The sequence below is a fragment of the Lepisosteus oculatus genome, chromosome 19 (assembly GCF_040954835.1).
Source record: "Lepisosteus oculatus isolate fLepOcu1 chromosome 19, fLepOcu1.hap2, whole genome shotgun sequence".
Classification (NCBI taxonomy): domain Eukaryota; kingdom Metazoa; phylum Chordata; class Actinopteri; order Semionotiformes; family Lepisosteidae; genus Lepisosteus; species Lepisosteus oculatus.
In genome coordinates, this window is record NC_090714.1 from 9,037,354 (window position 1) to 9,052,119 (window position 14,766).

General features: G+C 38.2%; 1 protein-coding gene across 1 annotated transcript; it reads left to right on the plus strand.

The window, feature by feature from the left end:
• Positions 1 to 3,609: 3,609 nt before the first annotated feature.
• On the plus strand, positions 3,610 to 13,923 carry rmi2 (RecQ mediated genome instability 2). Its single transcript, XM_006637231.3, has 3 exons — positions 3,610 to 3,915; positions 8,231 to 8,385; positions 13,632 to 13,923. The coding sequence occupies exons 1-2, from the start codon at positions 3,615 to 3,617 to the stop codon at positions 8,377 to 8,379; spliced, it is 450 nt and encodes a 149-aa protein (XP_006637294.1). The 5' UTR covers positions 3,610 to 3,614; the 3' UTR covers positions 8,380 to 8,385; positions 13,632 to 13,923.
• Positions 13,924 to 14,766: the final 843 nt, after the last annotated feature.

Below are 14,766 nucleotides of genomic sequence, written 5' to 3' on the forward strand. Positions count from 1 at the left end.
TTTTTCAGCGCACACAACAAAGTTCCAGGGTCATATGGAGTACCAGCTGGCGGTGCTCCGCGTACCACTCCTGGTACACGTACCACAGTTTGAGAACCACTGCTCTAGACGATATAAGGATAATGTCTGAATAGAACCTCAACATGGACATTCACACTTTTAATAGACTTGATAAAAACGGTATTTTGGTTAACAGAGATATGAGATTTATATGATCATTTTTTATATGTATTTGTATATTCAATGTATATTAAATATTAAGATTATTAAGATTTTAAACCATCATTATTTATTCTATCTGGAATACCACATTTAATTCCCCTTTAACAAAAATCAAGTAATACATAGCTATTTAACATCATTAGGAGAAGCAAACAGGTGTCTTTTGTAAACACTGTAGAATTGATGAGAAAGTCCCAAACTTTAAATATAACTGATGCTTTTTCTTCCCTTTTTTGTGCGCTGACTGAAAAACTTATATTATACCCTTTTTATAATCATTGCAGTGAATGCTTATTAGGCAAAATCAGCCTTTTGTACTTATTTGTAGTTATTTTCTCAAAGGATCTACTTCAGGGTCATAGCATTGTGATTCATTTATGAGATTTTTTGCAGAGTATTTTATCCAATGTGTCAGAGTAAACATTTTGAAATCACGCATTATTAATGGTTTTATCTAGCTTTAAAAATTTGATTAAAAAAACTTTTAAAAAACAATACAAATGGAAGTACCACTCAATTCTGGTATTGGCAGCAATGTCAGGACTTAAGTAGAACTTAAGGAGAAGACTAATTTAAATAATTAAGGGTCTAAATGGGAGACTTATTGAAGGATTAAAGATGCAGTAGAAGATCTTCGACTGTGGTAGTTGGGCTCAGGGACATTCACAAATGAAATACTCCAAACTCCTGGTGGTAATTCAAGGTCTACGATGGGCTCCCACTCCAGCTCCCAGAGATCCCCACACCTGTAATAACCAAACCTTTACTGGGCCTAATAATTCTACTCCAATCTTTGGTGTTTTCTTTTAAAGGAGAAAAAAAAATGAAGCAGCTTTATTTTTATAATCCTATATTATATAGTTATGTTATATTTTATATATATAGTAGTTGACTAATTAGCACTTTTAATCAACTATGGGAGAAATTACATTGTTTTCCTTCTCTGTATTTAGCTGCAGGGGCACCAGTCCAGAACTCTCGTCAACTATTTCAGATTCTGCTCTTCGGGGTAACAGCCATAACCTCGCACATTCTTTTGTGATTTAAGGCCTAATGTATTAAGGAAATATACTCAGTAATAGATTAATAAATAATTTGAGAATAATGTGTATATAATTCAGGTGGCTATATAGTTCAGGTGCCATCACCCAGACAGCATCTTGTACCTCCAGCAACCTTATTTACTGTATCTCTTGCAGTAAATGCCCAGCCATCTACATTGGAGAAACAGGAAGGAGACTCAGAGACCGCTTCAGAGAACATGTCTTTAGGTTTTTGGGAATTCACATCTCTAAAGATCTAACCTGGACTGTGAACACTGACTCTATCATGAAGAAGGCTCAGCAGCGCCTTTATTTCTTGAGGTGCCTCAAGCGATGGGGGATGCCAATACATGTGTTGGTGAACTTCTACCGCTGCACTATCGAGAGCGTCCTCACCAACGGTATGGCAACACCTCTTCGCGAGAAAGAAAGGCACTGCAGAGAATGGTCAATATGGCCCAGAAGATCATTGGCTGCGGTCTCACCGAGATTAAACAGCTCTATGAAGACCGCTGCCGTGGTAGAATTCTGGCCATCACAGAGGACAGTCACCACCCAGGGCATGAGCTCTTCACCCCACTGCCCTCAGGCAAGAGATATAAGAGCATACGGACACTTACCACTAGATTCTTCAATAGCTTCTATCCACAAGCAGTGAGACTGGCGAACACATTTAGCCATCCCCCTCGGACCACACCCACACCATCACCATCTACCTCATTGTAATTTATTTATTGTACGTCTCCAGTCATTGTTTACACGTCTGTATTGTTTACATTCAAACTGCCTGCATGTTTACTTGCACGTTGTCTATTGTTTGTTTGTACATTGTCTTGATGCACTGTTTGCACTTTGTTTTGTTTTTTTACACTTGTTTTACAATTGAGAGACTTTCTGTAAGTAAGAATTCCATTGTACCAGTACCGGTTACATATGGCAATAAAGTTCAAGTTCAAGTTCAAGTTCAAGTTCAAGTCAGGGCTGTGAAGATTAAAGATCTCTCCAAGCCCATTGTTTCTTATTTCACCTCTGACGTCCACGACCACTCTAATCTCTCCGTCTGTGTTCTCAAAGATGGTTTTCCGAACTCAAACATCAGAAAGACCACCAAAACCAAACTTATCCTGCAGCTACGATCACACATTCCCCCTTCTCTTAACGACAGACTACTCTTCTTTTAAATTTTCTCCATTCATTGGAGGTTTCATTTCACACCTCTCTACACCTATTCTGACTTCACACCTCTTGACTGGCCTCTCTTCCTGTCCCCTGCTCCCGCCTCTCACTCCTCCTACCTCCCAGCCTTTGTTCTCCCTCTACATTACCTTTGCCTACTGCCTTGTCTCTCTCACACCTGAAGAAGGCTCCACGTCCAAAACGTTGTGTTTTCTCTTTTCTTTTTTTCAGCATGGAATAAACCTATTACTTGTTCTAATGTATATATATACTTCTTATTTTCCATGTGTTGTTTGGAACTGACTGGTTAAATATAAATTTAAAGGGCTAAATTTTTTTTGATCAAATGCAGTGCTCTTTTTAGGGTATTTTAATTTTTTTCCAAGTTTGATCTCATTTTAGTTTAATTGTTATGTGGAATTATTTCATTCCCAAATAATTTACATATGTGCATTAATATTTCCTCTTTCTGTTAATATATGTTTTAAAAATCTAGTAATACATTTATTAATATGATATTGAAAATAAATATTTTCAATACTAAATATTACTGTGGAACTAATACTGTTCAGCTTTTATCGCCAAAAACTACAATGAAGTGATTGAACTATAACTGTTTGTGTTGTTAATAATAACAAAAATCTTTTGATTTATTTGATGTATACTGTATGTCATATTGATTTTGATTAATTGTTTGTAATTGAATACATTGAGAACAATCCACAAATTGAAGTTTGAGAACACCAATCTTGGGTCAGTGATGCTAATTTTGTAACTACTAATTTCCTTGTTAAAAGCTGAAATTAAAAATATATTTTGAAACAAATGTCTCAGATGAAGGTGTGATTTGTTTGAATAATTCTGAGCACTAGTGTAATGCCAATACAACAACCATATTACTACTTCCTCCCGTGTTAACTTTGTGAAGGGACTTGATTTTAAGTTTAATTATTATTTATTGCTTTAGTTTGAAGGAAAGTAAATGACTATCACACAGTTGTATGACGTTACTGCTCTTAAATTGAAAACCTTAAAACAGTTGTCCTTGGAATTGAGATTGCCCGACTCAGATTGCCAGGGTGAAGATGTCCTCCAGGCCAGTAGGGGTCAGCAATAAATTCGATTAAGACGTTGTAGTCTATCATAGTTTAACTATATCGGTGTGATAACAGCATGGACCAATGTCGGAGGATAGACGCTGGAGCAGTTCAGAGTTCTCCGGTTAAAGTTCTATCCAGCCAACTTAGGGAAGCGCGCATGATCCCGGGTCGAAGCGGCAGGACTGTGTTTGCCGTGAAGAGACAAGGGGTTGGGACTGCTACTCCACTGCTTATCTCCGTGGTGTGGATGCAAGGAACAGTGCTGGCGGTGCAGCAGACTGGGTGTATTTCTGTAACGCTGCTGGACGAGACGGGGACCTTCACTGTCACTGGAGTGGACAGCGTTCCCAAAGGAAGACCTTGTCCTGTCCAAGGTACGGCACTAAGTAAAGTAAACACAGTACTTCACATTGCACATTGAAATATAATTGCTTTGAACTATCATATAAAAAGTTTCTGATCATGATTTGTTTAAGAAAAAAAAACGTTCTTTAGCAGATCCTCTGAAAAGCACAACCGAAGGCATTGTACTCGGACCTTAAATCTATCGTATTTACCTTTGTTCTTGACGGTAAATACAAAAAATACTAACTCAAAAAATGAACAAGTCTTGAGTCCATTATCTTTCTCACTGGGATTGGTGGATTTTGACAATAATGTATCATAAGCATAGAATTTAAATAAAGAATAATTGTGATCACCATGTAAAAAAGGTACAGCTTCTCTGAATTTAGTCCAAAGAGGAAAAACAAGATGCATGCCCTGTCTTAAAGATGCATTTTGACAAGTTATAACCTTTTTAGTTTCAACAGGGAAGACAACTACAAGGGATCTGATCCAGTTAATGATCCTCATTTGGTTCAGCTAATGGAATTTTTCTGTATCAACTGTGACACGAGAATCGGAGATTAGACGTGGGAACTCCTTTGATGTGTATTTAAATCTCAAAATGAGAAAGACATTTTTACACAAAGGCTGGTGGAATAGGAGTAGAAAAAGAACTATTAGTTATGCAGTGAAAATAATTACAACAGAGGTTTGTGAAGTATGGTATTTAATAAATGTTTTCCCATTAAACAACCATCTTGAAATGTGTTAGCTAAAATCTTTAGTTCTAAATCCCATCTTTACAGAAAATTCACAATATTTTTTAACATTTAATAGTTCTCATTTAATGTTGATTATAAGAAGAAATGCAGCATTTTAGGTTCAGAACTGCATAATCTTGAATATTTTGAAATTCCAATTCTTAATGGGTTGATAATAATAATAACAAACTTTATTTTATATAGTGCCTTTAAAGGTGGCTTCTCAAAGTGCTTTACAGGATGACAATAACCATAAATAAGAAGACTACAACAATAAATAAGAAAATTTCACAAGATAGGACACAATTATAATTACAACAATAACAATAGAGGAGACCGTGGAAGATGGTATTAAGAAGAGCAGAGGGGTGAAGAATGGAACCAGTTAAGTAAAGGCTTTTCTGAAGAAGAAGGTTTTGAGTCTGGATTTGAAGGAGTTTAGAGAAGGTGACTCTCTAATATCCTTGGGCAAAGAGTTCCAGAGCTTGGGGGCATAGCAGGAGAAGGCCCTGTCGCCCATACAATGTAGACGGGCTTGGGGGACAGTAAGGAGGGCAGAATTTAAAGAGCGGAGGTTGCGAGGTGGGGAGTAGGGAGATAAAAGTTCAGACAGGTATTGAGGTGCCAAGCCATGTAAAGCCTTGTAGGTGAGCATGAGGATTTTAAAGTCTACGTGGAATTTGACCGGAAGCCAGTGCAAGGACTCCAGGATAGGAGTAATATGAACACTTGCACTAGACCTGGTCAGGATTCTAGCTGCTGAATTTTGGACATACTTCAGCTTGTTCAGAGTGGATTTAGATACCCCAGGGAGTAGAGCATTGCAGTAGTCAATTCGAGAGAATACAAATATGTTGATCAGCTTTTCAGCCACAGTTAATGATAGCATAGGGCGTAGTCTTGCGATATTTCTAAGGTGAAAAAAGATGTTTTGACAGTATGCTGTACATGTGGGTCAAATGTTAAGCCAGAATCGAATATAACCCCAAGGTTTTTCAATTTTGATTGAAGCTCAAGTACAGAGCCATCTACAGACAGGGTTATAGGACTGGCTTTACGAAGTTGATGGGGGGTACCAATAAGCATGACTTCAGGCTTGTCACAGTTAAGATGAAGGAAGTTTTGAGTCATCCAAATTTTTATGTCAGAGATGCAATTAGATAGAATAGAGACAGCCACATCAGTGTCGGGTTTGGTATGGATGTATATTTGAGTATCGTCAGCGTAAAAATGAAAGCTGAGGCCATGTGATCTTAAAAGCTGACCAAGTGGGAACATGTAAATGCTGAAGAGCAAGGGGCCCAGTATTGAGCCCTGGGGGACACCAGACTTGACAAGACCAATTTCAGACCTGTACCCATTGAGAGAGACAAAGTGACAGCGATCAGTGAGGTAAGACTTAAACCATTTGAGGGCAGTGTCAAAGACTCCAAACATAGTCTCGAGACGAGAAAGTAAGATGTTATGGTCAACAGTGTCAAAGGCAGCACTGAGATCAAGAAGGATGAGTATGGAAAGAGAACCAGAATCAGAAGCTATTAGGAGATCGTTGGTGACTTTGACTAGGGCGGTTTCTGTGCTGTGAAGTTGACGGAAGCCAGATTGGAGAGGTTCGAAAAGGTTGTTTGTCATGAGGTGGTTATGTAACTGAAGTGTGACAGCATGTTCTAGAATTTTAGAGAGAAAGGGTAAGTTGGAGATGGGGCGAAAGTTGTTAAGATTGTCGAGAGCCATGTTAGGCTTCTTTGGCACTGGGGTAATAGCAGCAGTTTTGATGACCGTTGGTACAATGCCGGTGCTCAAGGATTCATGTATTATATTGAGGACAATGGGAATTGATAGATTTGTAATAACAGTTTTGTCCCAGCCTTTAAGAAACAATGATAGGCTGATGTTTCAACACGAGATACAAGTACAGTAGGCTCTATGAATTGAAAATTATGGGAAAACCCCAAAATACAGATTGCAGTTAATTTAAAAGGGCTACAATGCTGCAAGATACTTCTCACTAGGAGTGTTTGAGTGACATGGTTTTATTGTGTAACCTGGTAGGCAGACTGCACTCCATCAGTTTTCTCAAGGGCTATGATAATGCAAGTCATTAATTCGTCTAGCTACATCATAGTAGTCAGAACAAACATTCAGGACAGAGAAGCGAAAAACAGTATGGTCTGCTTTCCTTCCAGCAAGTCCATGAGATACCGTGATGGTTGGAAAGGAGATCTTCTGCAGACATTTTTAAAGGGCTTATATGCAGGTGACCAAGCAGTAAAGGATGCAGGTTTTCACAGGACAAAGTGGAAGGAGCATCTCCACTTGAGTATCTGAGGTTCATGTTCTGTGGTGAACATGTCTTGGGTTCATTACCCTAGGCCAGGGGTGGGGAATGTCCAGCCCGCAGGCCGTATCATTTGGTCTGGCCCTACCAAGGCAACCGCAGGCGTAGAGCCTTGTGATAATTCGATAACGATAATTATCGCGATATAATTTTAACAAAAGTTCGATAAATGTTCATGCCTTACGCATGATACGCGCAGTATTTAGTGCGCATGCATGTTGCAGACCGGGCAGCTAACAGATTTGTTTAACGTTTCTGCTGTTTGGCAAGTGATGCGTTCTTAAAATAAATAGTTTAATTCACCAATTAACTGTCTGGTTTCTTCAACTTTCACTCAGGAGAAAAAAAATCTGCCTTTAAACTTGAAAGAAATAATGATTTGACATTTATCGTGATAATTATCGATATCAACTGATATTAATTTTTTTCTCGTGATAATGTTTTTGGCCATATCACCCAGCCCTACGCAGGCGGGACTTGAAATTCAATAAATCTAGGAGCTCTTTTCATAGCAACATAAATTTATATAAAGTGAATCATAATAATAACGTTAATTTTGAGTGACAAGCAAGGAACGTCCATTACGGGATAGACAGGACACATACGAGTACATGACGGGACAGACACGCATGCTTCTCGCCGGCTGCCCGCAGCCCGTCTGCCTGTATTGCGGTGACTCAGAGGGCAGTCAGTGCCAGGCAGGCTGGGAGTGTACACGTTGCGAAAGTGTTAACACACTGTGTTTTACTAAGACTGGGCTCCAGACTGACCGATGCAAACCTGGAAAAGCAGTTGCGAGTAGCAACATCATCAATAGCAGCTAACATCACACGCCTCAACAAAGAGAGGCAGTTCCAGCCATCACATTAGGGGTGAGTTAATTAAATGTTTGACCAAATATAGCAGGCTAATTTTTAAATTGATAATTTTGTATGGCCCGCGAATGATGTTATAAATATCCAAATGGCCCTTGGCAGAAAAAAGGTTCCCCACCCCTGCCCTAGGCCTAGCTTAACATGGCAGTTTGGAAGGCTTTTTTAGTGACAGACAGACAGGAAATATGGCAGGTTTATATATTAGGTGACAACTTCGTATAACACCCCAAAATGAATACTACACTTCCTTTATATCACTTTTTTTTTTTCAAGAACCGTCTGAGGGGATAGCCGCACAGAAACCTGGAACTTTGATCATATCTCTTGCAGCTTGAACCACTTTATCTTTAAAGCCAATGTGTCCTCACCTCCTTGGTCTTCTTTCCAGGTAAGTATGTGATGGTGATGGGAACTATACAGTCCTGCAGCCCAGAGCCTGTCCTTCATGCTGTGAAGATGGCAGATTTGTCTGAGAACCCTGTGCATGGGAAAATGTGGAGAGCTGAAGTGGAGGACCTGCAGCAGAATCTTCCATAAACACAGGTCTGTTACCTGCTTCAAATGACACTCTGATCTGAAGAAACTATGAATTTCACCAATACACAAGTGGAGCTAGTGCCTTTTTGTTTAAATGGGATGTTCTTAATCCCATTAAATGTCTACAGATGAGAGTACTGTACTTGATCATTCAGATGAGTGAAAAAAATACTTTTCAGGACCACTTGACCTTAAATGTTTTTGTTACTTTTTGTTACTGAAAACTAAGGCTTTTTACCTTAAGTTATCAACTAAACCATTTTGGTCTTCAGCATTGCTGGGCAGATTCTTAAATGTTTTTAATTTTCTTTCAGTAATGTACTGTTTATGTTTATTGACCATAAATGAAGAACACAGCACTAATCTAAATGAAAAATTAAAATGGTACAGTATATACATTTTCCTGCAATAAATAAGTACTTTTTACTGCAATAAATAAGTATGTATTCAATTTCCTGTAAATTGAATACATGAAAGTTAAAAAGAAATGTATATGTTGTGCCATAAGCTATGTTTTATAGTCATTTATACTAATGGAAATACACATCAAAACAAGTTTCTTAACAATTCAGTTTTAAATGTATTCAAATTTTAGACATTACGTTAAATTACACTTTTTGAATTCTAAAGAGCGGAGCACAAAGCTATCGCTGCTATTGTCACTCTGGTATATGCAACCATCTGAAGAGCGATAATCTCTGTAATATCCCTTGTATTCTGCCATTTTACTTTAGTGTTCTCTATTTTCTACTGAGGGCTCTGGAACTCTACAAGGATCCCTCAGATTTGTGACCACTGACAGATGAGATTTCTCTTGTTTGCAATACACCATTAGGTTCCATATCAAGGTAGCTTGGATGCTCCAATTAGTGTAGATTTGTGATGTGATCCATACATGTAATTTTGTAACCACTCTTAAGTTGACAAAAAAGTTTAAATGTGGTGTTTTCAATATCATGTTCTGTGACAGCAGGTATTTTGTTTGTATATATCATTGCTGGAGCTGCTTGATGAGTGGAATTCCTGGACCTACAGTATGTTCTGTGCAATCATCTTCCTTAACCAGTTGTTCTAAAACACCTGAACTTTCAGTCTATTCAGTGCAGAATTTGGTAAAATCAGCTTTTAAATAGATTGGGTTAGCGAACAATTTTTAAGAAAGGTTGAGTTGAGGTAGATGCTTGCAGTAACATTGAATTTAAAGCCCTGGTATTTGTGTAACGGGACTCGAGATCTGTGACTCCAAGCCAAGTTCTGAGGGACAAAAAAACATAGGCTTCAAACACAATGACTGTAGCCTGTCCATATGACTGTGCCAGGACATTAGGGGGTGGCACCCAGACACAGTCCACTATTGTACAGAATGGTTTAATAATCAAGACACTGGATTTATTTCAGAAAGTCTAAATGAACCATAGTCTGTCATTGTACATGTGAACAAAGAGGAAATGAATTGAACTGGATACTGTTAATATTACAGATCACTGAAGTCCCTTTTATTTACACTACAGAGCAGCACACTGAGCTGTACTGTCTGCACATAAAGTAGATGTGTGCTGGTAATAATCTACGGAAGTACTGTGTAGAATATCTGTATATGAAAGAGAAGACTGAAGGTACAGCCTACACACGGTAAAGCGCAAAAATGAGCTGGACCACATCTAGCATAAAATAGCAACAGCAAAGAGAGAAAATGGGCATGCTTGTGTCACAGCAGTTTGTCATTTTGAGTACTTTTTCAGGTAAGAGCAGCGTCTGTTTACAGCACAAACAGCAGCAGCTGGGAGCCTCTAGTACTGTACATTTGAAAGAATACAGTCCAGTAGTTTAAGTAATAATAGCAGCACACACTGAAAAGAGACCTACTTCCTTCCTTTTATTTTCCCAGATGGGAAATTTGATTTGCAAACAAATAAAAGGTATAACACAATAGACTTAAGTCCACATAAATCTTTTATCTAATAAAATATATTCCTGTATAAATGAGAGAGAACATGTATGAAAAAAATAAAATGGAAAATTGTAAAATATTCAATTTATTTTTAAATGGCACCTTTCGCAACAAGGTTGCCCCGGGGTGCTTAGCAATACAATTGACAATTGACAACATTTTGTCAATACAGAACAGAAGACAACAGAGGAGAGGAACCAAAAACTCCTTAGTAAGGACAGAAACCTTTATAGGGGTCCAAGGTCAACTGGTTGCCCAACCCCTTTGGGCATGCAAACATTATATAATTTGAAAAAGGAAACGATGAGGGTGTTAATCCATCCAGCCATCATGTCTTCTGTGTGCAGATCTCTGTAGACCAGTAAATTCCTCCTAATCAATAGCTATATCCACGATGTCCTTCTTGGATCCATGGCAGTGATGCAGCATCCAACTCAGATGGTACCCAGCCCGGGCACCATCTAGACATGTGAGGAGGAGAATAGGATAGTTTTGTCAGAACAGATGTATCTACCTGGTGGGGCAACATAGAGGTACACAATGGCATGTACAGCAGCACCAGCAGCCATGGTTGCAGCAGGCTGTAATGTAAGGTGTGAGTAGGCTAGGCTGAAGTAATAGGTCTTCAGTCTGGATTTGAATACTGAGATTGACCCGGCATCCTGAATATGGGGTGGGAGACTGTTCCATAAGCTAGGGGCCCTGTAACTAAAGGCTTTACCACCAACTGTTATTTTGTTAATTTGTGGAATATGAAGAAGACCTGCATTTTGTGATCTAAGCAGGCGACTTGGATTGTAAACATTAATAAGTTCCATTAGATAAACATGTGCCTAACCTCTGAGAGCCTTGTAAGTAGAAGGATTTTAAAGTCTGCCCTGTACCTGTCAGGAAGCCAATGAAGAGAGCTAAGTATGGGGGTTATATGGTCATACTTTCTGCTCCTAGTAACAATTCTAGCTGCTGCATTGTGAATTTGCTGTAAGGTGTTGAAAGAGTGATAGGTGCATCCAGATAGTAGGGCATTGCAGTAGTCCAACCTGCTTTATACAAGAGCATGTTTTAATTTCTCTGTGTCTTGAGTTGAGAGAAACTGCTTTAGTTTTGCATTATTTCTTAGCTGTAGGAAGCATGTTTTCGATACTGTTTTAACATGAGAGTTAAATGAGTGCCTTATGTCTAATATGACACCTAGGTTACGTGATGAGTCTTTGAGGCAAATTTTTAAATCCTCTGAGTTAAGTGCTGAAGTTATAGTAGTCCTATCAGTATTATTGCCTCCAAACAACAGAACCAAATGCAATTAACTAAACTGATAATAGAAGAGTTGTCATTTGGTGTAAATGAAATATATATTTGAGTGTCATCAGCATATGAATGAAAGTTAATATTATGTTTTTGTATTATCCTACCTAGTGGCAGCATGTAGAGGAGAGAACAATATTGGATCCAGCACTGATCCCTGTGGTACCCCAAATTGAACTTGTGACATTGATGAAGCAGTACAAATATTAGATATTTGAACATAATGAAAATATGAAGTAAACCACTTAAGGATGGTTCCAGATAAGCCAACCTCAAACTCAACCCTGTGTAACAAAACAGAGTGCTCAACCATGTCAAAGGCAGCGCTAAGATCTAGAAGCACAAGCACTGTTGCATTCCCCGCGTCAGTAGCTAACAGAATATCATTTACAACTCTTGTTAATGCGGTTTCAGTGCTGTGGCCTGGGCTGAAACCAAACTGGAATTTCTCAAGTATATTATTTGAGTCCAGATACGATTGAAGTTAGGCCACAACTATTTTCTCAAGAATTTTAGAAAGAAATGGGACGTTTGAGACAGGCCTGTAGATCCAAATTTGGCTTCTTAAGAAGCGCTACCTTAAATTGATCAGGTACAACGCCTGATGCAAGGGACATGTTCGTCATACTAATTATAGGTCCTGCCAGTATTTCAAGGGAATATTTGACTAGTTGAGTGGGGATGGGACAGGTGGCTGACTTTGTCTTAATAATTATTTGTTTGAGTTTTTGTTCATTAACTAATTGAAAAACACTAAAGAGGTGTGCTTATTTGATTGTGTTTGAAGCCTGCTGGTGTTAATTTTATTGTTAAAGAAGTTCGTGAAATCATCACTACTAAAATTAGATGGTACTATAGAATCAGCCCTATTTGTAAGATTAGCTATTTTCTTAAATAGGTTGCGAGGGTTATCTTTATTGGTATACATTGTTCAAAGTAAGTTGCTTAATAGCCATGAAAATAAAAGATAAATTAATTCTATTGCATTCTGTTACACTTGAATTTGGGTAGTCTAAATCAATGCCCTGATGGAAGGAGTTCCAATTCACTTTGGAAGGGGTGGTCATGACAGTCAGTGATTATATTGGCCTTCAAACTGTGTTTGACTGACTGACAATGCTGTTCTTTAAACTTAAAAGTACACCAGGACCCTTTATACTGGGGAGACTTCAATTTCTCAGTTTCAAACTGTGATGATCTCCAAATTTCTGTAGGAGAAACATTTCAAGTAATCAAATGAGAAATGTTTGAGTTACTTAATGACTAATATGTAAATATGTTTCTTCTTTGAAATATATTACATATATTTGTGATTTCAGATACTGCCATACTGATATCAAGAGAATATTTTAAATGATAACACTGATGATCTGAGATTGAGAGTGATTAATTTAAAAGTAAATTTCACATACTATTGAAGGAAGATATAAGATGTGAAGAAAGGGGTTAACTGATTCCTTTCTGCACAAGGACTGGACTTCTTGTGACACAAGACATTCCAGGCTTAGAGTTATGGCAGGAGAGGGGGATAACTGATAAGGATCCCAGATGCCAGCTAGAAACCCCCCTTCCCAAGGAAGGAAAATTAACACTGACCATTTGGCCAAAGTCTGTGAACTGTCCATACACCATGACCTCTCCCCATTACCATGGTAACAAGCTACGTCAGAAGCGGCAGAATAGGGCTATATAAGCTAGAAGTTTTGTACCAGTACTTCGAACACTACTTCAGTTTTGTTGTTCCTTGCATGCAATAAAACTACAACAACTGCTTTATTAATTTTGGCAGCTGAGACAAGATTTGTTTCTAATATTCAATACGTCCAGCAAGTGTCTTCAATGCAAATTATATATTTTTAACTTTAAAGATCGTTGATGTAATTATAGAGAATTTAGCTATGTTCCACAGTCTTTGCAAAGGCTGAGATTCAGATTTGTTTCTTTCCTTGTTAAGTATTTCAGTGTGGAATTAACTTTAATACTTGTTCCTATGCAGACAGTTCAAGGTGATGCCGCACCCTCAATTGAACCTGTTGATGAGATGCTGCACTCGACATCACACGATCAGCAGCTTCGCACTGTGAGAATGCAACAAAATGGACAGAATCTATACTGACTGAAGGGAGTCTGTATGACATCACCTAGCTGGCTGAGGTTCTCTCTGTAACTGTGGAGCGTGAGTTTTTATGTATGAAAAGGCTGGTTTTCTGACTGTCAAAGCTCACATGCTACATTTTCTGTACATGGACGTATTAAGCAGAATAAAGCTAAGTGGCACCTTTCTCGCACATTTGCGTCCGTCTGCCAATATTTCGGATCCTGTCAAGACTTTTCAAACCCAATTTGCCACTGTTATGGAGATTCTTCAAATTTTCAAATATTGTCAAGGGCTGCTTTGCAGATTTCCAGATCAAAATTGCTGAAAGCCAGAAAGAAAACAAGGTCCTGAAGAAGCAATTACAGTTCTGTGAGAAATCGCGGGAGGCGAAACGGAGGCTGTTAAGTTATAATTGAAGTTGAGTTTGTGCCATTTTAGGTAACTACCAAAATAATATGTGGTATTTTCATCTTGACTACCACGATATATCAATCTGTATTATACTATTGTAATTCCAAGAAAGGGCTGTAAGTAGGCTCCTGAACAAAGGCAGATCTGTTGCTTGACTGTACTGTATATTAAAAGGTTTGTTAAAGTACTTATACTAAATCCATATCTTTACAAAGAACCGTGTGTGAGCCAGGTTTGTGTGCTGTCTATCCATTCGACAATTTAGTAAATGCTGGGTAATTTTCAGCACACACTAATCAAGGTAATCTGTAGTATTGTGAACAGCATTCATTTCCAAAGTCTAGACTTGTGCTTCATGAATTGGAGACCCACAAATGAGACCAGAATAAGGATAGAAAATAGATACATCTATCCTGGTACCATGGCACTGACTATGTTATTCCCTAAAAAAGCGTAAAGTAGAAAAGCAGGTAATAGTGAATAGCACTCCAGTGACAAAAAGTAAAAAAAAAAATCAAAGATAAAAGTTTACAGTCAAGCATATAATTAGGTGTAGAGCTAAAATAAAATTTTTACATTATTTCTCTTGCCCGGTCTTTCTTCTAGGAGATTTTCTCTAGGA